Source organism: Passer montanus, unplaced genomic scaffold (genome assembly GCF_014805655.1).
Source record: "Passer montanus isolate IOZ18808 unplaced genomic scaffold, ASM1480565v1 scaffold271, whole genome shotgun sequence".
Taxonomy (NCBI): domain Eukaryota; kingdom Metazoa; phylum Chordata; class Aves; order Passeriformes; family Passeridae; genus Passer; species Passer montanus.
In genome coordinates this window covers 15,923-42,965 of record NW_024367384.1, presented here as the reverse complement: position 1 = coordinate 42,965, position 27,043 = coordinate 15,923, and the positions used below count along the sequence as shown (strand labels likewise).

The window sequence follows — 27,043 nt, the reverse complement described above, 5'->3', positions numbered from 1 at the left end:
ATAAAGATCCCAAAGTTTTCCCGAAATCCCAAAGCTCGCGGAGCCTCCCGCGCTGCCCGGCCGGGCCGGGCCGGCCTTTAGACCGAGCTTAGCCAAGCCCGGCTCGCCGCGGGAGCCGCGGGCGCGGCCGGAAGGAGGGCAGGAGGAAAGGAGGAGAAGGTAAACCTGGATTTGGGGTTTTTCCCTCTTTTCCCCCCCCTTTCTGTGGGGTTGGGGTTGTTTCGTCCTCCCGGCTCGGCTGAGGATTCCAGGGTGGGAATTCGGGATCGAATCCTGCCCTGGGGGGTGCGGGAATTCCCAAAAATCCCCCAAAAATCCCCAAAATCCCAAATTCCACCCCCCCCAGCAGGGATTTAACCCCAGAAGACCCAAATGCTGCCCTAGGAGTGTGGGAATTCCCAAAAATCCCAAATTCCACCCCCCCAGCAGGGATTTAACCCCCAGAAGTCCCAAATCCTGCCCGGGGTGTGTGGGAATTCCCAAAAATCCCCCAAAAATCCCAAATTCCACCCCCCAGCAGGGATTTAACCCCCAGAGGACCCAAATCCTGCCCGGGGTGTGTGGGAATTCCCAAAAATCCCTCAAAAATCCCAAATTCCACCCCCAGCATGGGTTTAACCCCCAGGAGGGATTTAACCCCCAGAGTTCCCAAATCCTGCCCGGGGAGTGTTGGAATTCCCAAAAATACCAAAAAAATCCCAAATTCCACCCCTCAGCAGGGGTTTAACCCCCGGGTTCCCTTTCCTTGGGGGCTGCGTCATTCCAGGATCAGAGAAATCCCAAAAAAAAAATCCCAAATTCCGCCCCCAGCAGGGGTTTCATTCCCGGTTTCATTTTTCTTGGGAGATACAGAATCCCAGGATCAGGAAAATCCCAAAACTCCCAAATTCTGCCCCCCAGCAGCGCTTTCATCCCGGTTTTCTCTTCCCTGGAGGTTCTGGCATTCCAGGGTCAGGGAAATCCCCCAAAAAAATCCCAAATTCTGTCCCCCAGCAGGAATTTCACCCCCAGTTTCCCTTTCCCTGGGGGCTGCAGAAATCCCAGGATCAGGATTTGGGATTCTGGGAAGGGGGGAACTGGGGGAATTTTGGGGGAATTTTGGGGTGGGATCAAGGAGAACCAGGAATGGGGTTGGGAATGGGAATAAGGTTGGGAATAGGATTGGGAATGGGATTGGGAAGAGCTGGAGCAGCTTTCTGGGATTCCCGGGGTTCTGGGAATGGGGGAACTGCAGGGATTTTGGGGGGAGTTTTTGGGGTGGGATCAAGGAGAACGAAAATGGGGTTGGGATTGGGAATGGGGTCGGGAATGGGGGTGGGAATGGGGTCGGGAATGGGGTTAGGAAGAGCTGGAGCAGCTTTCTGGGATTTTGGGAATGGGGGAATTTCAGGGATTTTGGGGGAATTTTGGGGTGGGATCAAGGAGAACCAGGAATGGGGTTGGGAATGGGAATAAGGTGAAATCCCAGGATCAGGATTTGGGATTCTGGGAATGGGGGAACTGGGGGAATTTTGGGGGAATTTTGGGATGGGAACAAGGAGAACCAGGAATGGGATTGGGAATGGAATTGGGATCGGGAATGGGGTTGGGAATAGGATCGGGAATGGGGTTGGGAATGGAGTTGGGAATAGGAATGGGAAGAGCTGGAGCAGCTCCCGGGATTCTGGGAAGAGCTGGAGCAGCTTTCTGGGATTTTGGGAATGGGGGAATTTCAGGGATTTTGGGGGAATTTTGGGGTGGGATCAAGGAGAACGAGAATGGGGTTGGGAATGGGGGTGGGAATAAGGACGGAAATGGGGTCGGGAATGGGATTGGGAAAAGCTGGAGCAGCTCCCGGGGTTCTGGGAATGGGGGAACTGCAGGGATTTTGGGGTGGGATCAAGGAGAACCAGGAATGGGGTTGGGAATAGGGTTGGGAATAGGATTGGGAAGAGCTGGAGCAGCTTTCTGGGATTCCCGGAGTTCTGGGAATGGGGGAACGGGGCAATTTTGGGGTGGGATCAAGGAGAACCAGGAATAGGATTGGGAATGGATTCAGAATGGGACTGGGAAGAGCTGGAGGAGATCCCAGGGTTCTGGGAATGGGGGAACTGCAGGGATTTTGGGGGGAGTTTTTGGGGTGGGATCAAGGAGAACGAAAATGGGGTTGGGATTGGGAATGGGGTCGGGAATGGGGGTGGGAATGGGGTCGGGAATGGGGTTAGGAAGAGCTGGAGCAGCTTTCTGGGATTTTGGGAATGGGGGAATTTCAGGGATTTTGGGGGAATTTTGGGGTGGGATCAAGGAGAACGAGAATGGGGTTGGGAATGGGGGTGGGAATAAGGACGGAAATGGGGTCGGGAATGGGATTGGGAAAAGCTGGAGCAGCTCCCGGGGTTCTGGGAATGGGGGCACTGCAGGGATTTTGGGGTGGGATCAAGGAGAACCAGGAATGGGGTTGGGAATAGGGTTGGGAATAGGATTGGGAAGAGCTGGAGCAGATTTCTGGGATTCCCGGAGTTCTGGGAATGGGGGAACGGGGCAATTTTGGGGTGGGATCAAGGAGAACCAGGCACAGGATTGGGAATGGGGTCCGGAATGGGATTGGGAAGAGCTGGAGGAGATCCCAACTCTCCCGGGATTTTGGGAATGGGGGAACCGTGGGGATTTTGGGGTGGGCTCAGGAATGGGGTTGGGAAAAAGCTCCTCAATCCCTTGGGATTGTCCCGGAATCCCTTGGGAATCTCTGGGATGTTTGCGGGGTTTGGAGAGCTCCGGGGCTGCTTTTCCAGAGGCTTTTCCCAAAAAAATCCTGGGAGAGGCTTTGGGCGTTCAGGAGCTTCGTCCCTTCGTTCCCACAGCTTTTTTGGGATCGTTTTGGGGCCGGATCACCAAGTTTGGGGTCTCTTGGGGGAGTGCTGGAGTGGGATCCACTCCTAAATCCATGTTTAGGATTTGCAGGGATCGGGATTGGGAATTAAGGGCAATCCTGATGATCCCAACCCCTCAGCCCAAGAATTCCCTGGAAAACCCTGGAATGAAATTCGGATCATTTGGACTAAAAACAGGGTTGGGATTTGGGAATTCCCTCCTGGATCCCTATTTCCTTCCCAGCTTTATTCCAGGACCTGGGAATTCCCTCCTGGATCCGTTTTCCATTCCCCCTTTTATTCTGGGAATTCCCTCCTGGATCCCATTCCCGGTTTTATTTTGGGATCTGGGAATTCCCTCCAGATCCTCGCTCCATTCTTACTTTCATTTGGGAATTCTCTGCTGGATCCCTTTTCCCTTCCCAGTTTTATTCTGGATCCTCTTTTCCCCTTCTGGTTTAATTCCAGGACTTGGGAATTCCCTCCTGGATCTCTTTCCCATTCCCGGTTTTATTCTGGGAATTCCCTCCTGGATCCCATTCCCGGTTTTATTTTGGGAATTCCCTCTTGGATCCCATTCCCGGTTTTATTCTGGGAATTCCCTCCTGGATCCCATTCCCGGTTTTATTCTGGGAATTCTCTCCTGGATCCCATTCCCGGTTTTATCCCGGATCCCGGAATTCCCGGGAGCAGGGGGTGGGGGAGGGGCGGCAGTTTCCCGGAGCGCTCCAAGGCCGCGGGAGGAGCGGCGGGATCGGATTCCAAGGAAAACGCGGGAGCTGGGAAGGGCCGGGCCGGGAATGCGGATCCCGCTGGGATTGGGCGTTCCCGCCTCGCTTTTTTGGGATTTCGGGAGTCAGGAAGGAGCTGAGGGATCCAATTCCATGGGGGGACAATTCCTGGGCGCTCCAGAGGTGGAAAATCGGGAAGGAGCCGGGAATGAGCGTTCCCAGATAATGGGGAATGGACTGTTCACTGAAAATCGGGAATGAGCCTTCCTGGAAAATCGGGAATGAGCCTTCCCTGTCCTGGAAATCGGGAATGGACTGTTCCCTGAGTCCTGGGAGGCTGAAAAATCGGGAACTCCCAAACCCCATTCCCAAAATCCCAAATCCCAAACTCCATTCCCAAAATCCCAAATCCCAAAGCCCATTCCCAAATTCCCAATCTCAAATCCCAAACTCCATTCCCAAAATCCCAAATCCCAAAGCCCATTCGCAAAATCCCAAACCCAAACTCCATTCCCAAATCCCAAACCCCACTCCCAAATTCCCAAATTCCCAATCCCAAATCCCAAACCCCACTCCCAAAATCTCGAATCCCAAAGCCCATTCCCAAAATCCCAAATCCCAAAGCCCATTCCCAAATTCCCAATCTCAAATCCCAAACTCCATTCCCAAAATCCCAAATCCCAAAGCCCATTCCCAAAATCCCAAATCCCAAACCCCGTTCCCAAATTCCCAAATTCCCAATCCCAAATCCCAAACCCCACTCCCAAAATGTCGAATCCCAAAGCCCATTCCCAAAATCCCAAACCCAAACTCCTTCCCAAATCCCAAACCCCATTCCCAAATTCCCAAATCCCAGACCCCATTCCCAAAATCCCAAACCCCATTCCCAAATCCCAAACCCCATTCCCAAATCCCAAACCCCATTCCCAAACCCAAATGCCATTCCCAATTCCCATACTCCATTCCCAAAATCCCAAAGCCCATTCCCAGCTCCCAAACCCGGGCTGGATTTTGGGTGGGATTTGAGATCAGTGGGATCCCAAACTGGGATTTGGGATGGGTTTTGGGATGGAATTTGAGATGGGGGTTTGGGATGGGATTTGGGGTTTGGGATGGGATCTGGGATTGGGTTTTGGGATTTGGGATCACCCTGACAAGGACCGCAGAGGGAGCGGGCTCTGATTCCCGGTGGATTTTTGGGAATGGAGGCACAAATCCCACATTTTCCATGGGGGCATGGGGGGAATCCCAGGAAAAGCTGCCGGGGCCGCCGTGCCAGGGGTGCCAGGGGGGACAGTCGGTGACAGTCGGTGACAGTCGGTGACAGTCGGTGCCAGTGCCACTGCTGGGGGCAGCTGCGGGGGTCTCTTGGATCTGTAACGATCCCAATCCCAATCCCAGCCCCAGTCCTGATCCCGATCCCAATCCCGAGGGAATTCCAGCGCTGGAGCAGAGCCAGCCCTGGGGACACTGGGGACGTCCTTGACCTGTCCGCGGGGTGTCCCCAAGCCCCGGGGTGTCCCCAGGGGTGACCATGGAGCTGCTCCTGCTGTCCCTGGGGACACTCGGAGCCATCCCAGACCTGCTCCGGGGTGTCCCCAAGCCCCGGGGTGTCCCTGAGGCCGCTCGCCCTCGGGGACATCGGGGACATCCCGAGCCGTGCCCTCAAACCTGGGATGTCCCCGGGGCTGCTCCCGCTGTCCCCTCCCGGCCCTGGGGACACTGCGACATTCCCGGGATGTCCCCAAACCCCTCAGGTGGCATTCAGGGACGCTGGGCTTGTCCCGGCCCCAGAGTGCTCCCGGAATTCCCGGGATGCCGCTGGGGACAGTTTGGGGACAGCGCCGCTGCCCCTCCCCCCCCCTGCCCCGCGACCTTCGCGCCGCTTTTCCAGCGCCGAGAATTCCCAGGAAAACCCAAACAAAGGCGGGATCGGCCCTGGGAGCGGCCCCGCCCCCGCTCCGGGAATCCCGCTGGGAACTGGGACCAGAGCCGCTTCTCCCGGTGTTTTCCCCACTTTTCCCGGCGATTTTCCCCATCCCTTTCCCACTTTTCCAGCCCTCATCCCACTTTTCCTGGCGTTTTTCCTCCTTTTCCCAGCTTCTTTCCCACCTTTCCAGCCCCCATCCCTCTTTTCCCGGTATTTTTCCCTCTTTTCCCTGTATTTTTCCCTCTTTTCCTAGCATTTTCCCCATTTTTCCCGGAGTTTTTCCCACTTTCCCCGTCCCCTCCCACTTTTCCAGCCCCCATCCCTCTTTTCCCGGCACTTTTCCTGGCATTTTTTCCACTTTCCCCCACATTTTTCCCCCACTTTCCACCGTGTTTTCCCCACTTTTCCAGCCCACATCCCTCTTTTCCTGGAGTCTTTCCTGCTTTCCCCAGCCTTTTTCCCACTTTTCCCATCATTTCCCCCACATTTCCCAGTTTTTTCCCATTTTCCAGCCCCCTCCCACTTTTCCAATCCCCATCCCACTTCTCCCTGCATTTTTTCCCACTTTTCCCAGTGTTTTTCCCATTTTCTCATCATTTTCCCACAATTTTTCCCACTTTCCCATCATTTTTCCCTCTTTGCCATAATTTTTCCCACTTTTCCCAGTGTTTTTCCCACTTTCTCATTGTTTTTCCCACAATTTTTCCCACTTTCCCATCATTTTTCCCACTTTCCTGGGATTTTTCCCGCTTTTCCAGCCGCGGGGGAGGGGCGGCCATGGCCCCCAACGGCTCCGCGGGATTTCGGGATTCCCCCCTGGAGCCGGGAATTTTCCTGGATGAGGATTTGGGATCCGACTGGTACATCTACGAATCCACGGAGCCCGCGCCCCACGATGAGTGAGTGGCCCTAAAATGTCCCCACAATGGCCCCAAAAGTGGCCCCAAAATGTCCCAAAACATCCCAAAATGTGCCGCCAAAATGGCCCCAAAATGTCCGAAAAAGTGGCCCAAAAGTGGCCCCAAAATGTGCCATCAAAATGTCCTCAAAAGGTCCCCAAAATGTCCCTAAAATGTCCCCAAAAGGTCCCCAAAAGTGGTCCCAAAATGTCCCTAAAAATGTCCCCAAAAGGTACCCAAAAGCTCCCCAAAGTGGCCCCAAAATGCCCTAAAATGTCCCCAAAAGTGGCCCTAATATGTCCCCAAAATGTCCTAATAGGGGCCCAAAATTGTCCCCAAAATTGTCCCCAAAAGGTCCTCAAACGTGTCCTGAAAATGTCCCCAAAACGTCCCCAAAATGTTCCCCAAATGTCCCCAAAAGTGTCACCACAAAATCCCCAAAACCGTCCCCAAAAGTGCCCCCAAAATATTCCCAAAAGTGGCCCCAAAATGTCCTCAAGTGTCCCTTCCCAGAGTTTTGGACCCTCTAAAAATCCTGGAATTTTTTGGTCATTCCCAGATTTATTCCTGGCTTTTTAGCCCTGGAATTTTTGGGGCCAGCCCTGTCATTCCCAGATTTATTCCCATCAAACCCTGGGGTTTTCCCCATTTCCCATCATTTTTCCTGGCCCTTTTAGGGTCAGACCCACCAAACTCTGGGATTTTTTCCCATTTTTCCAGCCTTCTTCCGGACGCCATCCCGGAATGCCACCCCACGATCTCCCCCCAGCTGTACCACACCGTCATGGCTCCCGTTTCCGTGAGTATCCGCCCCAAAATTCCTGGAAAAAACCCCCAATCCCACATCCCCGTATTCCATTCCCTTTCATCTTGGATGGCTTTTCCCGCCTAAACCACCCCAGAATTCCCGGATTCCCAGGATTTCGCTTGGGATACAAACTCCAAAATTCCTCCCAAATCATTCCCGGCTCTATTCCATGGATTCATGGGGTCTCCGTGGGGTTCCCATCAGTCCCATCATTCCCAGGACCCCTTTTCCATGGATTTACGGGACTTCCATGAATATTCCATCATTCCCAGATCTCTTTTCCATGGGTTTATGGGGTTTCCATGGGGTTCACATCATTCCCATCATTCCCACCATTCCCAGGTCTCTTTTCTATGGATTGGGTTCACCTCCATGGGGTTCCCATCATTCCCACCATTCCCAGGTCTCTTTTCCATGGATTTATGGGGTCTCCGTGGGGTTCCACCACTCCCAGAACCCCTTTTCTATGGATTTAAAGAGTTTCCATGGGATCCCCACCATTCCCAGAACCCTTTCCCAAGGATTTATGGGACCTCCATGAGGATTCCCATCATTCCCAGGTCTCTTTTCCATGGGTTTATGGGACCTCCCTGAGGATCCCATCATTCCCGCCATTCCCAGAACCCTTTTCCATGGATTTATGGGACCTTCATGAGGATCCCATCACTCCCATCATTCCCACCATTCCCAGAACCCTTTCCCATGGATTTATGGGGTCTCCCGGGGGTTCCCAGCACTCCAGGACCCTTTTCCATGGATTTCCATCCCGTTCCAGCTGGCCGTGATCCTGGCCTTGTCCTTCCTGGTCAAGCGCCGCCGGCTCCACCTGAGCTGCTGGAACGGCGTCCCGGGATTGCTCAGGTATGGAATTCCCGAAATTCCACTGATCCCTCCCTGGGAAGGGCTCAGAATTCCCAAAATCCCATCCTTGGAGAGGACTCGGAATTCCCAAATCCCCTCTCCAGGAAGGGCTCTGAATTCCCAAAATCCTGCTAATCCCTCTCTGCTCAAAATTCCCAAACCCCACTGGTGCATCCATGGAAAGAGCTCTTGGGAAGGGCTCAGAATTCCCAAAATCTCCTCCTTGTAAAGGACTCAGAATTCCCAAATCCCCACCCTGGAAAGTCCTCGGAAATCTGAAAATCCCATCCTTGGGGAGGACCTGGAATTCCCAAAATCTCCTTCCTGGAAATGACTTGGAATTCCCAAATCCCATCCTTTTAAAGGGTTCAGAATTCCCCAAATCACCTCCATGGAAAGGGCTCGGAATTCCCAAACCCTGCTGATCCCATCCCTGGGAAGGAGTGGGCATTCCTGACATCCCTGGGAAGGAGTGGGAATTCCCAACATCCCTGGGAAGGAGTGGGAATTCCCAAAATTGCCTCCCTGGGAAGGAGCAGGAATTCCCGACATCCCAAAGTCCCTGGGAAGGAGCGGGAATTCCCAAGCTCCCAGGGACGGAGTGGGAAATCCCAAAATCCCTGGGAAGGAGCGGGAAATCCCAAAATCCCAAAGTCCCTGGGAAGGAGTGGGAATTCCTGACATGCCTGGGAAGGAGTGGGAAATCCCAAAATCCCAAAATCCCTGGGAAGGAGCGGGCATTCCCAAAACCCCTGGGAAGGAGCGGGAAATTCCAAAATCCCAAAATCCCTGGGAAGGAGCGGGAAATCCCAAAACCCAAGGGAAGGAGCGGGAAATCCCAAAATCCCAAGGTCCCAGGGAAGGAGCGGGAAATCCCAAACTCCCTGGGAAGGAGCGGGAAATCCCAAAATCCCTGGGAAGGAGCGGGAAATCCCAAAATCCCAAAGTCCCTGGGAAGGAGCGGGCATTCCCGAGCTCCCTGGGAAGGAGCGGGCATTCCCGACATGGCTGGGCAGGGGCAGGAATTCCCAAAATCCCAAGGTCCCAGGGAAGGAGCGGGCATTCCCAAACTCCCTGGGAAGGAGCGGGCATTCCCAAACTCCCAGGGAAGGAGCGGGCATTCCCAAACTCCCTGGGCAGGCGCGGGCATTCCCGAGCTCCCGGCACGGGGGGTCATTCCCGCGGGGCCGTTGCAGCCCCGGGAACCTGCTGGAGCAGGACGGGCACCGCGCGGTGGCCGCGGCCGTGCTGGCGCTGCTCTGCTCCGAGCTCTGCCGCCTGCTGCTGCTGGAGCCGCTGCCGGGGACACGCGCGGGGACACGCGCGGCACCCGCCGCCCGCGGTGAGACACCGGTCACAGCCCGGGAGGGGCTCGGCATTCCCAAATCCCACCCGGGAAGGGCTCGGCATTCCCAAATCCCACCCGGGAAGGGCTCGGCATTCCCAAATCCCACCCGGGAAGGGCTCGGCATTCCCAAATCCCCCCTGGGAAGGGCTCGGCATTCCCAAATCCCACCCGGGAAGGGCTTGGGGCTCCCAAATCACATCCCTGGGAAGGGCTCGGGGCTCCCAAATCACATCTGGGAGGGGCTCGGAATTCCCAAATCCCACCTGGGAAGGGTTCAAGGCTCCCAAATCACATCCCTGGGAAGGGCTCGGGGCTCCCAGATCCCATCTGGGAAGGGCTCGGAATTCCCAAAATCCCCACTCTCAGAAGGGCCCAGAATTCCCAAATCCCCACCTGGGAAGGGCTCGGGGTTCCCACATCACATTCCTGGGAAGGGCTCAGAGTTCCCAAATCCCCACCCTGGGAAGGGCCCAGAATTCCCAAATCCCCACCTGGGAAGGGCCCAGGGTTCCCAAATCCCCCGGGGACACGCGCGGCACCCGCCGCCCGCGGTGAGACACCGGTCACAGCCCGGGAGGGGCTCGGCATTCCCAAATCCCACCCGGGAAGGGCTCGGCATTCCCAAATCCCACCCGGGAAGGGCTCGGCATTCCCAAATCCCACCCGGGAAGGGCTCGGCATTCCCAAATCCCACCCGGGAAGGGCTTGGGGCTCCCAAATCACATCCCTGGGAAGGGCTCGGGGCTCCCAAATCACATCTGGGAGGGGCTCGGAATTCCCAAATCCCACCTGGGAAGGGTTCAAGGCTCCCAAATCACATCCCTGGGAAGGGCTCGGGGCTCCCAGATCCCATCCATGGAAAGGGCTCGGAATTCCCAAAATCCTCACTCTCAGAAGGGCCCAGAATTCCCAAATCTCCACTCTCAGAAGGGCCCAGAATTCCCAAATCCTCACCTGGGAAGGGCTCAGAGTTCCCAAATCCCATCCATGGAAAGGGCTCAGAAATCCCAAATTCCCCTCCCTGGGAAGGGCTCGGAGTTCCCAAATCCCACCTGGGAAGGGCTCGGAGCTCCCAGATCCCATCTGGGAAGGGCTCGGAATTCCCAAAATCCCCACTCTCAGAAGGGCCCAGAATTCCCAAATCCCCACCTGGGAAGGGCTTGGAATTCCCAAAATCCCAGCCTGGGAAGGACTCAGAATTCCCAAATCCCATCCATGGGAAGGGCTCAGAGTTCCCAAATCCCCACTCTCGGAAGGGCCCAGAAGTCCCAAATCCCCACCTGGGAAGGGCTTGATCACCACCTAGAAAACGTTCAGAATTCCCAAAACCCCCTCCATGGAAATGGCTCAGAATTTCCAAATCCCATCCCTGGGTAGGGCTCAGAATTCCCAAATCCCATCCCTGGGAAGGACTTGAAACACCCAAAATCCCATCCCTGGGTAGGGCTAAGAATTCCCAAAATCCCATCCCTGGGTAGGGCTCAGAATTCCCAAAATCCCCACCCCACAAAAGGCTCGGAATTCCCAAATCCCATCCCTGGGAAGGGCTCAGAATTCCCAAAATCCCCACCCCACAAAAGGCTCGGAATTCCCAAATCCCATCCATGGGAAGGGCTCAGAATTCCCAAAATCCTCACTCCTGAAAGGGTTCAGAATCCCCAATCCCATCCCTGGGAAGGGCTGGCTGGGCTGGTGGCAGTGACCCTGTGTCCCCGGGGTGGTGGCAGTGTCCCAGGGCAGTGTCCCAGGGCAGTGTCCCCAGGGCAGTGTCCCAGGGCAGCGTCCCAGGGTGGTGGCAGTGTCCCAGGGTGGTGTCCCAGGGCGGTGGCAGTGTCCCAGGGTGGTGGCAGTGTCCCAGGGCAGTGTCCGTGTCCCGGAGGGGACTGGACTGTCACCCCCCCGGTGACCCGGTGTCCCGCTGCGGTGGCGCTGTGCCGAGCAGAGTTCTGGAAGGTTCTGGCGCTGCTCTACGTCCCCGCGCTGTACTCGCCCCTGCTGGCCTGCGCCGGCCCCCGCCACCGCCTGGGCTACGCCGCGGGGACCCTGCTGGCCTGGGGACACTGCGGGGCGCACGCCTGGCACCGCGCCCAGTGTCCCCTGGCGCCCAAGGTGGGTGGCACCGACGTGGCACGGCCTGCTGCGCTGGCACTGAGGGGTGGGGCTCCCTTGTCACCTCCTGGAGTGGCCCTGGGGTGGCCCTGGGGTGGCCCTGAGGTGGCACAGCTTGCACAGCTCCTTTGTCACCTCCAGGGGTGTCCCTGAAGGGTTGTGGCTTCCTTGTCACCTCCTGGGGTGGCCCTGAGGTGTCACAGCTTCCTGGGGTGGCACTGAGGGGGTGGGGCTCCCTTGTCACCTCCTGGGGTGGCCCTGAGGTGTCACAGCTTCCTGGGGTGGCACTGAGGGGGTGGCTGAGGTGGCCGTGAGGTGGCACGGCTTGCTGGGGTGGCACTGAGGGGGTGGGGGTCCCTTGTCACCTCCTGGGGTGGCCCTGAGGTGGCACAGCTTTCTGGGGTGGCACTGAGGGGTCATGGCTCCCTTGTCACCTCCTGGGGTGGCCCCAAGGAGCTGTGGCTCCCTTGTCACCCCCTTGAGTAACTCTGAGGTGTCACAGCTTGCTGCGGTGGCACTGAGGAGTTGTGGCTCCCTTGTCACCTCCTGGGGTGGCCCCGAGGCCAGGAAAAGGACAGCAGAGGTGGCCCAAAGTGGAGGTGGCTTCCTGGGGTGGCCCTGAGGTGTTGTCACCTCCCAGAGTGGCCCTGAGGGTTCCCTGGCCAGCTCCCAGTGTGTCCCTGCAGTGCCCCTCGCTGGGCTGCTGGCAGTGACCCTGTGTGCCCAGGGTGGTGGCAGTGACCCTGTGTCCCTGAGGGTGGTGTCCCCAGGATGGTAGCGGTGACGTGGTGTCCCCAGTGGGGTGGCAGTGGCCCCAGGGCAGTGGTGGTGTCCCCAGGGTGGTGGCGGTGACCCCAGGGTGCTGGCGGTGTCCCCAGGATGGTGGCGGTGTCCCCTGGGCAGTGGCAGTGTCCCCGTGTTCCCAGAGGCAGTGACCCCGTGTCCCCAGGGTGGTGGCAGTGTCCCCGTGTTGGGATTGGGACTGGGATCGGGGTTGAGATCAGGATCAGGACTGGGATGAGGATTGGGATCAGAATTGGGATTGCACAGCCTCCGCAACAGGGACATTCCTGAGCCGTGGGTACAGACATGGGAATTTGGGAATTCGGGAACTCGAGAACTCTGGATTTGGATTGGGATCAGGATCAGGATTGGGATGAGGATTGGGATCAGAATTGGGATTGCGCAGCCTCCGCAACAGGGACATCCCTGAGCCGTGGGAATTTGGGAATTCGGGAACTCGAGAACTCTGGATTTGGATTGGGATCAGGTTCAGGATTGGGATTGGGTTGGGATTGGTACCTGGTGCTGCTCCTGTGCAGCCTCCAGAACAGGGACAGCCCTGAGCTGGGAGTATGGACATGGGAAATTGGGAGTTTGGGAATTTGGGACCTCAGGATTGGCCCACGGGAGTGGGATTGGAATTGGGATCAGGATTGGGATCAGGATCAGGATTGAGAGCCTGATTGGGATCAGGATTGGGATTAGGACCAGGACTGGGATTGGGATCTCTGTGCATTCCCCTCCCAGCTCTGCTGCTGGGGGTTCTCTGTTACTATCCCGGGACTTGGTTTGGGATTGGGATCGGGATTGGGATCTCCATGCGTTCCCCTCCTGGCATTGCCGCTGGGGCTCTCCGTTGCTATCCCGGGACTGGGTTTGGGATTGGGATCAGGATCTCCGCGTGTTCCCCTCCCCCTGCTGTGGGTTCTCCGTTGCTGTCCCTGCACCGGCAGCGGGGTCGGGAAATTCCTCCGGGATAAATCCCTTACACAAGAGGCTCCGGCATCAATGGCTCCGTTCAGGCCGGCTCCGGGCTCTCCTCGTTTTCCCGGATAATCCCCGGAGCTCGGGGCTTTGTTGGGCAGGGAGGAGGGAAAAGCGGGAAAGGCCTGAGGTGACCCTGGCAGGGGGGAATGAGGGATCCCAGAGGGGTTTGGGAACAAAATCCCACTTTATTCCCACTTTTCCATACCAACACCGCACATTCCGTACGCTGGCTCGGGGTTGGGAATTCCCATCGGGATATGCCCGGGATGAGGGGGTGGCCAAGACAGCTCTGCCACCCTAAATCCACCCGTTATTCCCAGATTTCCGGGAAAAGCTATTGCAGGAAGTACCTCAAGGCCGTGCTGTCCAAGCGGGGCCGGAAGGGGAGGTAAGGATGGAAATTCCCATTCCCGACAAATCCCATTCCCGGCAAACCTCATTCCCAAAGGTCGGGAATGTCACCCTCTCCCACTTCCCGCAGCTCCGTCAAGATCGAGGAGAGCCTCAGCTCCCGGATCCGCTCCTACCTGCTCTCCTACATCTACATTCCCGAGGAAGGTGGGCACCTGGAAAATCCCATGGGATCAGGGATTGGGATTTATGGATCAGCCAGGCCATTCCCAAAATCCTGGGTCGCTCCAAGCCCTGTCCAGCCTGGCCTGGGTTGGAGCCCAAATCCAGCCGTGCTTGGGGCAGGAATCCACAAATCCATGGAAAAGGGGTCCTGGGAGTGATGGGAATGGTGGGAATCCCATGGAGGCCCCATGAATCCATGGAATTATGGGAAACACATGGAGGTCCCGTAAATCCATGGAAAAGGGTTCTGGGAATGATGAGATCCTCCTGGAGACCCCATAAATCCATGGAAAAGGGGTCCTGAGAGTTATGTGAACACCATGGAGGTCCCATAAATCCATGGAGAAGGGGTCCTGGCAGTGGTGGGATCCTCATGGAGACCCCAAAAATCCATGGGAAAGAGTCCTGGGAATGATGGGAACCCCATGGAGGCACGTTTCCATGGAAAAGGGGTCCTGGGAATGATGGGATCCTCATGGAGAACCTATAAGCCCTTGGAAAAGGGGTCCTGGTAGTGATGGGAACCCCATGGTGGCCCCATAAATCCATGGAAAAGGGGTCCTGGGAATGATGGGATCCTCATGGAAGCCCCATAAAGCCATGCAAGGGAATTGTCCTGCACCGAGGAGGGGAAATCCTGGGAATGCGGAGCCACCCTGGCTCTTTCCATCCATGGAGGGGGCAGGGAATATCCCAAATTTCCATGGAAAAGCAGGATGGAGCCCCATCCATTCCCGACTGTTCATCCCAGCAGGAATTCCCTGTGGAAATCCCATTCCAAAGGGTGTTCCCTTTGCTGGGTGCACCCTGATCCTGCTCACACCCCAAATTCCCAATTTTCCCTCCAGGATTCCGGATCCCGCTGAAGCTGGTGGTGTCTGTCACCGTGGCCGTCGTCGCCGTCTACCAGGTGACACCAGGGACATTCCCAGAGGATCCCGGGGGTCATTTGGGAATGGTGTTAAAATTCCTTCCAGAATTCCATGCTCCCGTAAATCCCTAAATCCCATGGGATCCAAGCTGTAAATCCCTGAATCCCACAGGATCCATGCTGTAAATCCCTAAATCTCATGGGATCTGAGCCTTAAATCCCATGGGATCCGGGCCATAAATCCCTAAATCCCATGGGATCTGAGCCATAAATCCCAAAATCCTCTGGGATCCGAGCCATAAATGCTGCAGGATCCACACCATAAACCCTGAAATCCTGTGGGATCCCACAATAAATCACGAAATCCTGTGAGCTGTGAATCCTGCAGGATCCAAGCTGTAAATCCCAAAATCCTGTGGGATCCATGCCGTAAATCCCTAAATCCTGCGTGATCCAAACTGTGAAAGCTGTAAATCCTGAAATCCCACGGGATCTGAGCTGTAAATCCCAAAATCCTGCGGGATCTGAGCTATAAATCCCACGGGATTCAAGCCATAAATCCTGAAATCCTGCAAGATCCAACCATAAATCATGAAATCCCGTGGGATTTGAGCTGTGAATCCTGTAGGATCCAAGCTGTAAATCCCAAAATCCGTCGGGATCCAAGCCACAAATCCCGAAACCCTGCGAGATCCAGCCATAAATCATGAAATCCCGTGGGATTTGAGCTGTGAATCCTGGAGGATCCAAGCTGTAAATCCTGAAATCCCACGGGATCTGAGCCATAAATCCCAAAATCCTGTGGGATCTGAGCTATAAATCCTGCAGGATCCAAGCTGTAAATCCCCAAATCCTGCGGGATCCAAGCCGTACATCCCTAAATCCTGCAGGATCCAGGCCATAAATCCCTAAATCCCATGGGATCCAAGCCACAAATCCCGAAACCCTGCGAGATCCAGCCATAAATCATGAAATCCCGTGGGATTTGAGCTGTGAATCCTGTAGGATCCAAGCTGTAAATCCCAAAATCCGTCGGGATCCAAGCCACAAATCCCGAAACCCTGCGAGATCCAGCCATAAATCATGAAATCCCGTGGGATTTGAGCTGTGAATCCTGCAGGATCTCAGCCGCAAATCCATAAATCCCGCAATCCGTCGGGATGCGTGCCGGAGCTGAGGTGGCCCCGTGTCCCCGCAGGTGGCCGTGCTGCTGCTGGTGGCCGTGGTGCCCCCGCTGCGGATTGTCCGGGCGGGAATGACCAAGGACGTGGTGGTGCTGCTGGTGCAGTTCGGGCTGGTGCCCTCGCAGGGCGCGGCCGCGCCCGGGGACCTGGAGCAGGAGCTGCGCACGGCGCGCCACTTCCTGTGGGCGCTGGAAGGTGCAGCCCGGCCCCAGCCCCAGCCCCATCCCGATCCTGATCCCAGCCCCATCCTGATCCAGATCCTGATCTCGATCCCGATCCCAATCCCAGTCCCGATCCTGATCCCAGTCCTGATCCCGATTCCAATCCCAGTCCTGATTCCAATCCTGATCCTAATCCCGATCCCAGTTCTGATCCCGATCTCAATCCTGATCCCAATACTGATCCCAGTCCTGATCCCAATCCTGATCCCAATCCCAGTCCTGATCTCAATCCCAATCCTGATTCTAATCCCAGTCCCCATCCCAATCCCAGTCCCGATCCTGATCCTAATCCCGATCCCAATCCTGATCCCGATACTGATCCTGATCCCGATACTGATCCCAGTCCCGATTCCAATCCCAGTCCCAATCCCAATCCTGATCCCAATCCCAGTCCTGATCCTGATACCGATCCTGATCCCAATCCCAGTCCCGATCTCGATTCCAATCCCAGTCCCGAAACCAATCCCGATCCCAATCCCAATCCCAATACTGATCCCAATCCCGATTCCAATCCCAGTCCTGATCCCAATCCTGATCCCAATCCCAGTCCTGATCCCGATCCTTATCCCAATCCCAGTCTTGATCCCGATCCCAATCCTGATCCCAGTACTGATCCCAGTCCCGATCCCAATCCTGATCCCAATCCCAGTCCTGATCCCAATCCCAATCCCGATTCCAATCCCAGTCCCGAACCCAATCCTGATCCCAATACTGATCCTGATCCCAATCCCAGTCCTGATCCCAATCCCAATTCCAATCCCAGTCTCGATCCCAATCCTGATCCCAATCCCACTCCCGATTCCGATCCCGATCCCGATCCTCATCCCGATTCCGATCCCGATCCCAATCCTGATCCCGACCCCGACTGGAGCAATGCTCCAGAGGGGATTCCAGAGGGATTTCCCAATGATTCCTGCCTTGGAGGATTGGATGGGGCAAATTCCAGGGGGATTTTGGGAGGATGGGACAAATTCCAGGGGGATTTTGGGAGGATTCCTCGCCTGGAGGATGGGATGGAGCAGATTCCAAGGGGATTTTAGGACAATGGGATGGGGCAAATTCCAGGGGGATTTTGGTAGGATTCCTCCCCAGAGGATGGGATGAGGGGGATTTTGGGATAATGGGATGGGGTGGATTCCAGGGGGATTTTGGGAGGATTCCTTACCTGGAGGATGGGATGGAGCAGGTTCCAAGGGGATTTCCAGAAGATTCCCTGCCTGGAGGATGGGATTGGGAGGATTCCAGAGGGATTTTGGGAGGATTCCTGGTCCAGAGAACAGGATGGGGCAGATTCCAGAGGGATTTCCAGAAGATTCCCTGCCTGGAGGATGTCTCGATCCCAATCCTGATCCCAATCCCACTCCCGATTCCGATCCCGATCCCGATCCTCATCCCGATTCCGATCCCGATCCCAATCCTGATCCCAATCCCAGTCCTGATCCCGATCCCAATCCCGATACCGATACCGATCCTCATCCCGATTCCGATCCTGATCCCAATCCTGATCCCGACCCCGACTGGAGCAATGCTCCAGAGGGGATTCCAGAGGGATTTCCCAATGATTCCTGCCTTGGAGGATTGGATGGGGCAAATTCCAGGGGGATTTTGGGAGGATGGGACAAATTCCAGGGGGATTTTGGGAGGATTCCTCGCCTGGAGGATGGGATGGAGCAGATTCCAAGGGGATTTTAGGACAATGGGATGGGGCAAATTCCAGGGGGATTTTGGTAGGATTCCTCCCCAGAGGATGGGATGAGGGGGATTTTGGGATCCAGGGGGATTTTGGTAGGATTCCATCCCAGAGGATGGGATGAGGGGATTTTGGGAGAATGGGATGGGGTGGATTCCAGGGGGATTTTGGTAGGATTCCTCACCTGGAGGATGGGATGGAGCAGATTCCAGAGGGATTTTGGGAGGATTCCTCACCTGGAGGATGGGATTGGGAGGATTCCAAGGGGATTTTGGGAGGATTCCTGGCCCAGAGGACAGGATGGGGCAGATTCCAGAGGGATTTCCAGAAGATTCCCTGCCTGGAGGATGGGACAGGGAGGATTCCAGAGGGACTGCGGAGGATTCCCCACCTGGAGGATGGGATGGGGCAAATTCCAGGGAGATTTTGGGAGGATGGGAGGGGGCAGAATCCAGGAGGATTTTGGGAGGGTGGGATAGGGACGATTCCAGGTGGATTTTGGGAGTGGCTGGCAGGGATGGAGCAGATTCCAGGGGGATTTCCATAGGGTTCCTAGAGGGTGGGATGGGGAGGATTCCAGGTGGATTTGGGGAAGATTCCTGGCGCGGGGGATGGGATGGAGCAGAATCCAGGGGGATTTTGGGAGTGGGCGGCAGGGATTGGGTGGATTCCAGCGGGATTTCGGGAGCAGCTGGCAGGGATGGGGCTGTGCCAGGCTGGCGCGTGCCAAGGCGGGAAGAGACTCCGGGAAAAGCCGTTGGGAAGAGCCGGAGGGAAGAGCTGGAGGGAAGAGCCGGCAGATGCCGCAGGCTTGGAAACGTGCTGGAAGCGAACAGATGGGCCTGGATCCCTGGAGAGTGGAAATCCTTGGATGGGGGATGCGGGAAGAGCAGGGAAGAAGGAATAGCAGGGATGAGGGAGTTCCAGGAATCAGGGAATTTCAGGGATCAGGGAATTCCAGGGATCAAGGAATAGCAGGGGTCAGGGAATTTCAGGGATGAGGGAATAAGGATGAAGGGATAATAGGGATGAGGGTATTCCAGGGATCAGGGAATAGCAGGGCTGAGGGAATTTCAAGGATGAGGGAATTCCAGGGATAAAGGAATTTCAGGGATGAGGGATTTTCAATAAAGGAATTTCAGGGATCAGGGAATAGCAGGGATGTTCCCCTCCTTCCTTGGGATCCCACCAGCTCCAGGGAGGATTTCTGGGGCTTTTCCTGGATCCCCAAACCTCTTTCATCCCATTTTTTCCCTCCTCCCTCTTTCCCAAGACCCCCAGCCCAGCCCTGCCCATCCCAGGTCTCTCCAGGGATTTTCCTGGGTTTCCCTTCCCCTTTTCCCTCGCTCTCTCCCCTCCATCCCCCCTTGGGAGCTGAAGGAGTGAGTGACAAAAGAGGAAACTGAGGCACGCTGACAATCCCAAGGTTTCCATCCCCGAGGTGCAATTCCCGGCAGAACCCCGCTCCAGCGTTATTCCCGACCCCAAATCCAGGAATTTTCCCCGTTTTTCCGCAGTGTGCTACATCTGCTCGCTGGTGCTGTGCTGCCTGCTCACCTGCGCCATGCTGCTCCGGAGCCTGGGCATGCACAGGTGGGGCCGGCCCCGCTCCCGGCATTCCCAGTCCTGAGATTCCCATTCCCGAGGTTCCCATTCCCAATATCCCCAGCCCCATTCCTGATATTCCTGGCCCCATTCACAGTTTTCCCATTCCTGATGTCCCTGTCCCCATTCCCAATGTTCATATTCCTGATGTCCCCAGCCCTATTCCCAATGTCCCCATTCCCAGTGTTCCCATCTCCATTCCCAGTATCCCCGGCCCCATTCCCAATGTCTCTGGCCCCATTCCCAATATTTCCATCCCCATTCCCGATGTCCCTTCCCCCATTCCTGATATCCCCATCTCCATTCCCAATGTCCCCCCCCACCATTCCCGATATCCCTGTCCCCATTCCCAATATCCCCGACCCCATTCCCAATGTCTCCCCACCCATTCCCGATGTCCCCGCCCCCATTCCCAATGTCTCCGCCCCCATTCCCGATGTCCCCACCCCATTCCCGATGTCCCCACCCCATTCCCGATGTCCCCACCCCATTCCCGATGTCCCCACCCCATTCCCGCTGTCCCGTCCTGGGCCGGGATCAATCCGCGCCGTTTCCCACCCAGGTCCAACCTGCGGGCGCTGTACCAGGGCGCCGTGCTGGACGTGTTTTCCAAGGCCCACATCCTGCGGCCTTCCCGGGAATCCCTGGTCTGCTGGATGGCCTTCTCCAGCTTCCAGGCGGCCTTCGCCTGCCTGGGTAACGGGATTTTGGGATCACGACGTGGGGATCCCAATTTTCCTAAGGATTCAGCAGCGATTCCCCATTTTCACCCCATTTTCAGGGGGGTTTTTAGCCCTCTTTCCTCAAATGGAATCTGGCGGATTTTGGGAACACCGATGGTTGGGAATCGGGAAAAACTGGAAAAATAATTGGAATAATTGGGTTGGGAATTCAAAGAGGAAAAAGGGGTGAGATGATGGCTGGGTGATGGAATTTTGGGATCACAGGATGGGGGATCCTGATTTTCTTTAGGATTAAGTGCCAATTCCCTATTTTCGCCCTTTTTCCAAGAGGGTTTTTAGCCCCCTTTTCTCAAATGGGATCTTGTGGGTTTTGGGGAACACTGAATGGTTGGGAATCGGGAAAAACTGGAAAAATAATTAGAAAAATGGGAAAAATTGTAAAAATTGGATTGGGAATTCAAAGAGGAGGAAGGGGTGGAATGATGCCTGGATAAAGGAATTTTGGAATCACAGGGTGGGGATCCAAGTTTCCTTAAGGATTAAGCAGCAATTCCCTGGTTTTGCCCCAATTCCAGGAGGGTTTTTAGCCCCCTTTCCTCAAATGGAATCTGGCAGATTTTGGGAACACCGATGGTTGGGAATCGGGAAAAACTGGAAAAATAATGGGAATAATTGGGTTGGGAATTCAAAGAGGAAGAAAGGGTGAGATGATGCCTGGGTGATGGAATTTTGGGATCACGGGATGGGGGATCCTGATTTTCTTAAGGATTAAGTGCCAATTCCCTATTTTCGCCCTTTTTCCAAGAGGGTTTTTAGCCCCCTTTTCTCAAATGGGATCTTGTGGGTTTTGGGGAACACTGAATGGTTGGGAATCAGGAAAAACTGGAAAAATAATTGGAAAAATGGGAAAAATTGGAAAAAAATTGGGTTGGGAATTCAAAGAGGAGGAATGATGCCTGAGTAACGGAATTTTGGGATCATGGGGTGGGGATCCAAATTTTCTTATGGATTAAGCAGCAATTCCCTGGTTTTGCCCCAGTTCCAGGAGGGTTTTTAGCCCCCTTTTCTCAAATGGGATCTTGTGGGTTTTGGGGAACACTGAATGGTTGGGAATCAGGAAAAACTGGAAAAATAATTGGAAAAATGGGAAAAATTGGAAAAATTGGGTTGGGAATTCAAAGAGGAGGAAGGGGTGGAATGATGCCTGGATAAAGGAATTTTGGGTGGGGATCCAAGTTTTCTTAAGGATTAAGCAGCAATTCCCTGGTTTTGCCCCAATTCCAGGAGGGTTTTTAGCCCCCTTTCTTCAAATGGAATCTGGCGGATTTGGGGAGCACCGGATGGTTGTGAATCGGGAAAAAATGGAAAAATAATTGGAAAAATTGGGTTGGGAATTCAAAGAGGAAGAAGTGGGTTTGGCTCAATCCCAAATATTTGGGTGGGAAAAGCTCTGGAAGCCTCTGGTCCTCAGCACATTCTGGGGGTTCCTCATCCCCATCTCAGCCTGGATCATCCTGGGAATGGGGTGGGGAACCCCAAAAAGAGGGAAAATCTTCATTCCACCCCCAGGAATTGTGGGGACAATCCCTTGGGAATGCAGACCTGGTTTTGGGGACTAGTTTGGGGTTTTTATGGGATGTCGGGAAAGCCCCACGCAAGGATTTGGGGAATGAGAGCCGTTTTTCCATCCCGGATTCCCGCTCCGTGTTCCCATTCCAGGTCTCCTGATCCAGCAGGTGATTTTCTTCCTCTGCTTCGTGGCCTTCACCTTCCTGGTGGTGATCCCACTCCAGCTCGGCACCAGCTCCCCGCTCTTCGGGATCATCCAGAACATGTGGTGAGCTGGGAAGGGCTGGAAACCCCAAGGAATGGCCCTGGATGGGTTTGGGATGTTCCATCTGGGGTTTTTCCAACACCGCTGGAAGCTTCTGCCCGTGGTGGTATTTTGGGACATTCATGGTGTTTTGGGACATTCCTGGTGCCTTGGGACATTCACAGTCTTTTGGGACATTCCCAATGTCCATCCCAGTCTTTGGGATCATCTGGAACATGTGATGAGCCCTTGGGAAGGGCTGGAAACCCCAAGGAATGGCCCTGGATGGGTTTGGGATGTTCCATCTGGGGTTTTTCCAACACTGCTGGAGGTTTTCTGCTGCCTGGGTGGTGCCTTGGGACATTCACGGTCTTTTGGGACATTTCCAATGTCCATCCCAGTCTTTGGGATGATCTGGAACATGTGATGAGCCCTTGGGAAGGGCTGGAAACCCCAAGGAATGGCCCTGGATGGGTTTGGGATGTTCCATTTGGCATTTTTCCAACACTGCTGGAGGTTTCTGCTGCCTGGGTGGTGTCTTGGGACAATCACGGTCTTTTGGGACATTCCTGTTGATTTGGGACATTCTCAGTGTTTTGGGGCATTCCCAGTGTCCATCCTGCTCTTTGGGATCATCTGGAATATGTGGTGAGCAGGGAAGGGCTGGAAACCCCAAGGAATGGCCCTGGATGGGTTTGGGATGCTCCATTTGGGATTTTTCCAACACCACTGGAGGTTCCTACCCAAGGCAGTGTTTTGGGACATTCCCGGAGTTTTGGGACATTCCCCTTGTCCTTCCAGGCCCTTCTGGCTGACCCTGGTGGTGGCCGTGCTCCTGCAGCATCTCCTGGCCCATTTCCAGTTCCTGGAGCAGCATTCCCTGCAGAAGGAGATCACCAACAGGTACAGGGACACCGCCATCGTCCCCCATTGTGCCCAGGTGTCCCCCATTGTCCCCAGAGGGGTTTGGCAGGAATTCCAGGCTCCCAGGAGGTTTCTCCAGATGTTCTGGCCTGGGTTTTGGTGGGGTGGCACCAAGTGAGGCTGGCCCTGCTCCACTGACCCCGTTTCCAAGGCTGGGCAAGCCCAGATCCCTCGGGATTGGCCAGGTGGGGTCGGTCACCGCTGGCAGATGTCCCTCACTCAGGGATGGTGTCACCACCTGTGACCAAGGTGACAGAGGGACCCAGGTGTCCTCCTGGTGTGGCAGTGATGCTCTCCTGGAGCCGGTGTCCATCCCAAACCGCCAGCAGCTGTCCCTCACTCAGGGATGGTGCCACCACCAGACCGGGGTGACAGAGGGAGCTGAGCATCCTCCTGGCGTGACAGCGACATTCTCCTGGAGCTGGTTTCCATCCCAGGCCACCAGCACATGTCCCTCACTCAGAGGTGGTGACACCACCTGAGACCACGGTGACAGAAGGACCCAAGTGTCCTGTGCCACCCCCTGGCAGGGCACAGAGGCTCTCCCGGTGTCCATCCCAAACCACGGCAGCTGTCCCTCACTCAGGGATGGTGCCACCACCAGAGAACCGGGGTGACAGAGGGACCCAGGTGTCCTCCTGGCAGGCCAGCGAGGCTCTCCTGGAGCTGGTGGCCTCCATCCCAAAATCCCAACCCCACATTTTGGATGGTTCCTCACTCTCCGAGGAGACAAGGAGCTCCTGATGGTTCTCCAGGAGCCTGGGGTGGCGTTGGCTCGTCCCAGTGGGATGGAGCCACCTGGCCGGATGCAGGCAGGGCCGGGCGGTGTGGGGTGGCCGGAGTTTTCCCAGGAAGGGCCATCCCGTGGCTCTGTGTGCCCTGCAGGCGCGCGCTGTACATCGTCACCTTCCTGCTCTTCCCCATCAACGTCCTGGTGGGCGTCATGGCCGCAGTGTGGCGCGTGGTCATCTCCGGCCTCTACAACGCCGTCCACTTCTGCCGGATGGACATCAGCCTGCTGCACCGCGGCGTGGAGACCTTCGACCCAGGTGGGACAGCAAAAGGTCACCGTGCCACCAGCGGGGTCCTTGTCCCACCATTGGGGGTTGGGATGGGGGCCCGGAGCTGCTGGGATTGAGGGTGGCCCCAAACGTTGGGAGTGGGACACCTGGAGCAGGTGGCTTCTCCTGATTCCTGCTTTTTATCCCAAAAAAAAGAGTGGTGACCTTGGAGCTTCACCAGTGGTCATCTCATGGTATGGGATAAAGAAGAAAGGACCTCAGGCCTTCCCCTGTTTTTCCTGTGGGATTGAGGGTGGCTTGGAAATGGGACGATGGCAGCAGGTGGCTTCTCCCAGTTCTGGCTTGGTCCTGCTCTTTGATCCCAAAAAACAGGGGATGACCTTTGGGGTTCCACCAGCAGTTACCTCATGTCTCGGGATAAAGGAGAGGGGACCTCAGGGGAGCTTGGGGGACCTCGGGCCTTCCTCTGTTTTCCTGCTGGGATTGAGGATGGCTTCAGACCGATGGGAATGGAACACCTGGAGCAGGTGGTGCCAGCTGGGTCCTATATATTTATCCCAAAAAAAGTGGGATGAGCTTTGGGGCTTCACTTCATCTCCTAGGATATAGGGGAGGGGACCTCAGGCTGGTCCCTGCTTTTCCTGCCGGGACTGTGGGAGCGTGGAGACCAGAGCTGGATCTGTCCCTGGGCTCCGGGGTGGGAACAGGGAATGCGGTCCCCAACGAGGGCACGGTGTCCCCGCAGGGTACCGCACCTACTGCCACTACCTGAAGGTGGAGGTCAGCCAGTGCCACCCGCTGCTGAAGGCCTTCTGCTTCCTGCTGCTCCAGCCCGGCCGGCCGGAGCCGCCGGCACCGCCCCGGGACACCCAGCTGGAGGAAGGTGAGACCTGGGGACACAGGGGACTGGGGGGAAGGGACACGGTGGTGACCTCTGGGTGGCACCTGTGGCTGGTGTGGGGACACATCCGTCATCCATCCATGAATCCCTCCATCCATGGATCCATCCATCCATCCATCATCCATCCATGGATCCATCCATCCATCCATCATCCATCCATGGATCCATCCATCCATCCATCATCCATCCATGGATCCATCCATCCATCCATCATCCATCCATGGATCCATCCATCCATCCATCATCCATCCATGGATCCATCCATCCATCCATCATCCATCCATGAATACCTCCATCCATGGATCCATCCTTCCATCAATCCATCATCCATCCATCATCCATCCATCCATCCATCATCCATCCATGGATCCATCCATCCATGGATCCATCCATCCATGGATCCATCCATCCATGGATCCATCCATCCATGGATCCATCCATCCATGGATCCATCCATCCATGGATCCATCCATCCATGGATCCATCCATCCATGGATCCATCCATCCATGGATCCATCCATCCATGGATCCATCCATCCATGGATCCATCCATCCATGGATCCATCCATCCATGGATCCATCCATCCATGGATCCATCCATCCATGGATCCATCCATCCATGGATCCATCCATCCATGGATCCATCCATCCATGGATCCATCCATCCATGGATCCATCCATCCATGGATCCATCCATCCATGGATCCATCCATCCATGGATCCATCCATCCATGGATCCATCCATCCATGGATCCATCCATCCATGGATCCATCCATCCATGGATCCATCCATCCATGGATCCATCCATCCATGGATCCATCCATCCATGGATCCATCCATCCATGGATCCATCCATCCATGGATCCATCCATCCATGGATCCATCCATCCATGGATCCATCCATCCATGGATCCATCCATCCATGGATCCATCCATCCATGGATCCATCCATCCATGGATCCATCCATCCATGGATCCATCCATCCATGGATCCATCCATCCATGGATCCATCCATCCATGGATCCATCCATCCATGGATCCATCCATCCATGGATCCATCCATCCATGGATCCATCCATCCATGGATCCATCCATCCATCCATCATCCATCCAATGGCTGATCCCACCCCAGGGTAGGGATGGGGCTCTCTGGGGTGTGGTGGGATCTTGGTGCCTCCTGGGAAATGGGGCTGGAATCTGGGAATCCTGGAACGCTTTGGGTTGAAAAGCCTTTAAAGCCCGTCCAGGGACACCTCCCACTATCCCAGCCTTCTCCAAACCCTGCCCAACCTTTCCTTGGGCACTTTGGCCATCCAGGGGCAGCCACATCTCCTCTGGGAATTCCATCCCAGGCAGGAATTCCCTCCCAACCTCCCCTTTCCCAGCAGGAATCCATCCCTCTGCACCTCATCCCAACCCTCTCCCGCTCTCCTGGTGCTTTTCCAGGCCCTGAATCCTCTCCCTGCTGCTCCCGTCTCCTTCCAGGCCTCCAGCTGATGCATCCCAAGCAGCCGGCTCCGGGGAGAGCGCGGATCCGGCGGATCCGGGCGCGCTGGTGGGTGGCCTACACGCTCCTGCACAACCCCTCGCTGACCGCTTCCCGAAAAACCGCGCTGGCCGATCCCGCCGCCAACGGCGCCCAGCTCGGCGTTCCCAGGCCCTGAATTCCCGGGAATCCCATCCCGTCTTCCATCTTCCATCCCCAAATTCTGGATGTTTCCCTCGCCCTTTCCCAGCCTTTGGACTCACTCTGAGGGTTTATCCCTAAATCCACATTGAGCCACTCCCAAAATCCGGAGGTGACACCTCCAGCCTGGATGGAGCCGAGCCAAGGAAAATGTTCCCAGATCCCAAAAATATTTTGGGATTCGCTCCTGCAACCAGCCCGGTTCTCAGCAGCTTTTCCAGCACGGGACAATTCCCAGGGAATGGGGAGAGGAGCTGGGAGGGATCCTCAGCCGGCCAAAGGAATTCTCAACCACCAGGAATTACCCTGGGAGCTCCACGTGGGAGAAAATTCCCATTCCCGGCTTCTCCCTTCCCGATCCCAGCTGCATTTGGGCTCCGCATCCGCTCCTGGGACATTTTTTCCCTGATTTTTGAAGGATCAAATCCCGCGCTGCTCCCCGTCCTCTTCCATTCCCAGTTTTGTGGTGATCCCGGGGTTTTCCAGGGCTGGGATCCGTGGAAAGCCTCCCTGGGAAGCGCGGGGGAAGAAGAATAAACAGATACCTCGTTCCTACTCC

At 55.8% G+C, this 27,043-nt stretch overlaps 1 protein-coding gene across 1 annotated transcript; it reads left to right on the top strand.

Annotated features, from left to right (window-relative positions):
* STRA6 (signaling receptor and transporter of retinol STRA6) lies at positions 1 to 27,000 on the top strand. Its single transcript, XM_039713019.1, has 18 exons — positions 1 to 159; positions 6,269 to 6,409; positions 7,130 to 7,208; positions 7,993 to 8,078; positions 9,275 to 9,377; positions 9,947 to 9,977; positions 11,369 to 11,535; positions 13,626 to 13,693; positions 13,787 to 13,863; positions 14,730 to 14,791; positions 15,951 to 16,131; positions 19,365 to 19,440; positions 20,015 to 20,148; positions 21,855 to 21,972; positions 22,750 to 22,851; positions 23,758 to 23,921; positions 24,640 to 24,777; positions 26,283 to 27,000. The coding sequence occupies exons 2-18, from the start codon at positions 6,288 to 6,290 to the stop codon at positions 26,459 to 26,461; spliced, it is 1,887 nt and encodes a 628-aa protein (XP_039568953.1). The 5' UTR covers positions 1 to 159; positions 6,269 to 6,287; the 3' UTR covers positions 26,462 to 27,000.
* Positions 27,001 to 27,043: the final 43 nt, after the last annotated feature.

Bases quoted from the DNA above. Each gene is read 5' to 3' on its own strand.
- STRA6 (XM_039713019.1), top strand. From the start codon at position 6,288: ATGGCCCCCAACGGCTCCGCGGGATTTCGGGATTCCCCCCTGGAGCCG. The intron at 9,378-9,946 runs CCGGGGACACGC...TTCCCAAATCCC, and splicing joins TGCTGCTGCTGGAGCCGCTG to CCGGGGACACGCGCGGCACC. The intron at 9,978-11,368 runs GTGAGACACCGG...TGTGCCGAGCAG, and splicing joins CGCGGCACCCGCCGCCCGCG to AGTTCTGGAAGGTTCTGGCG.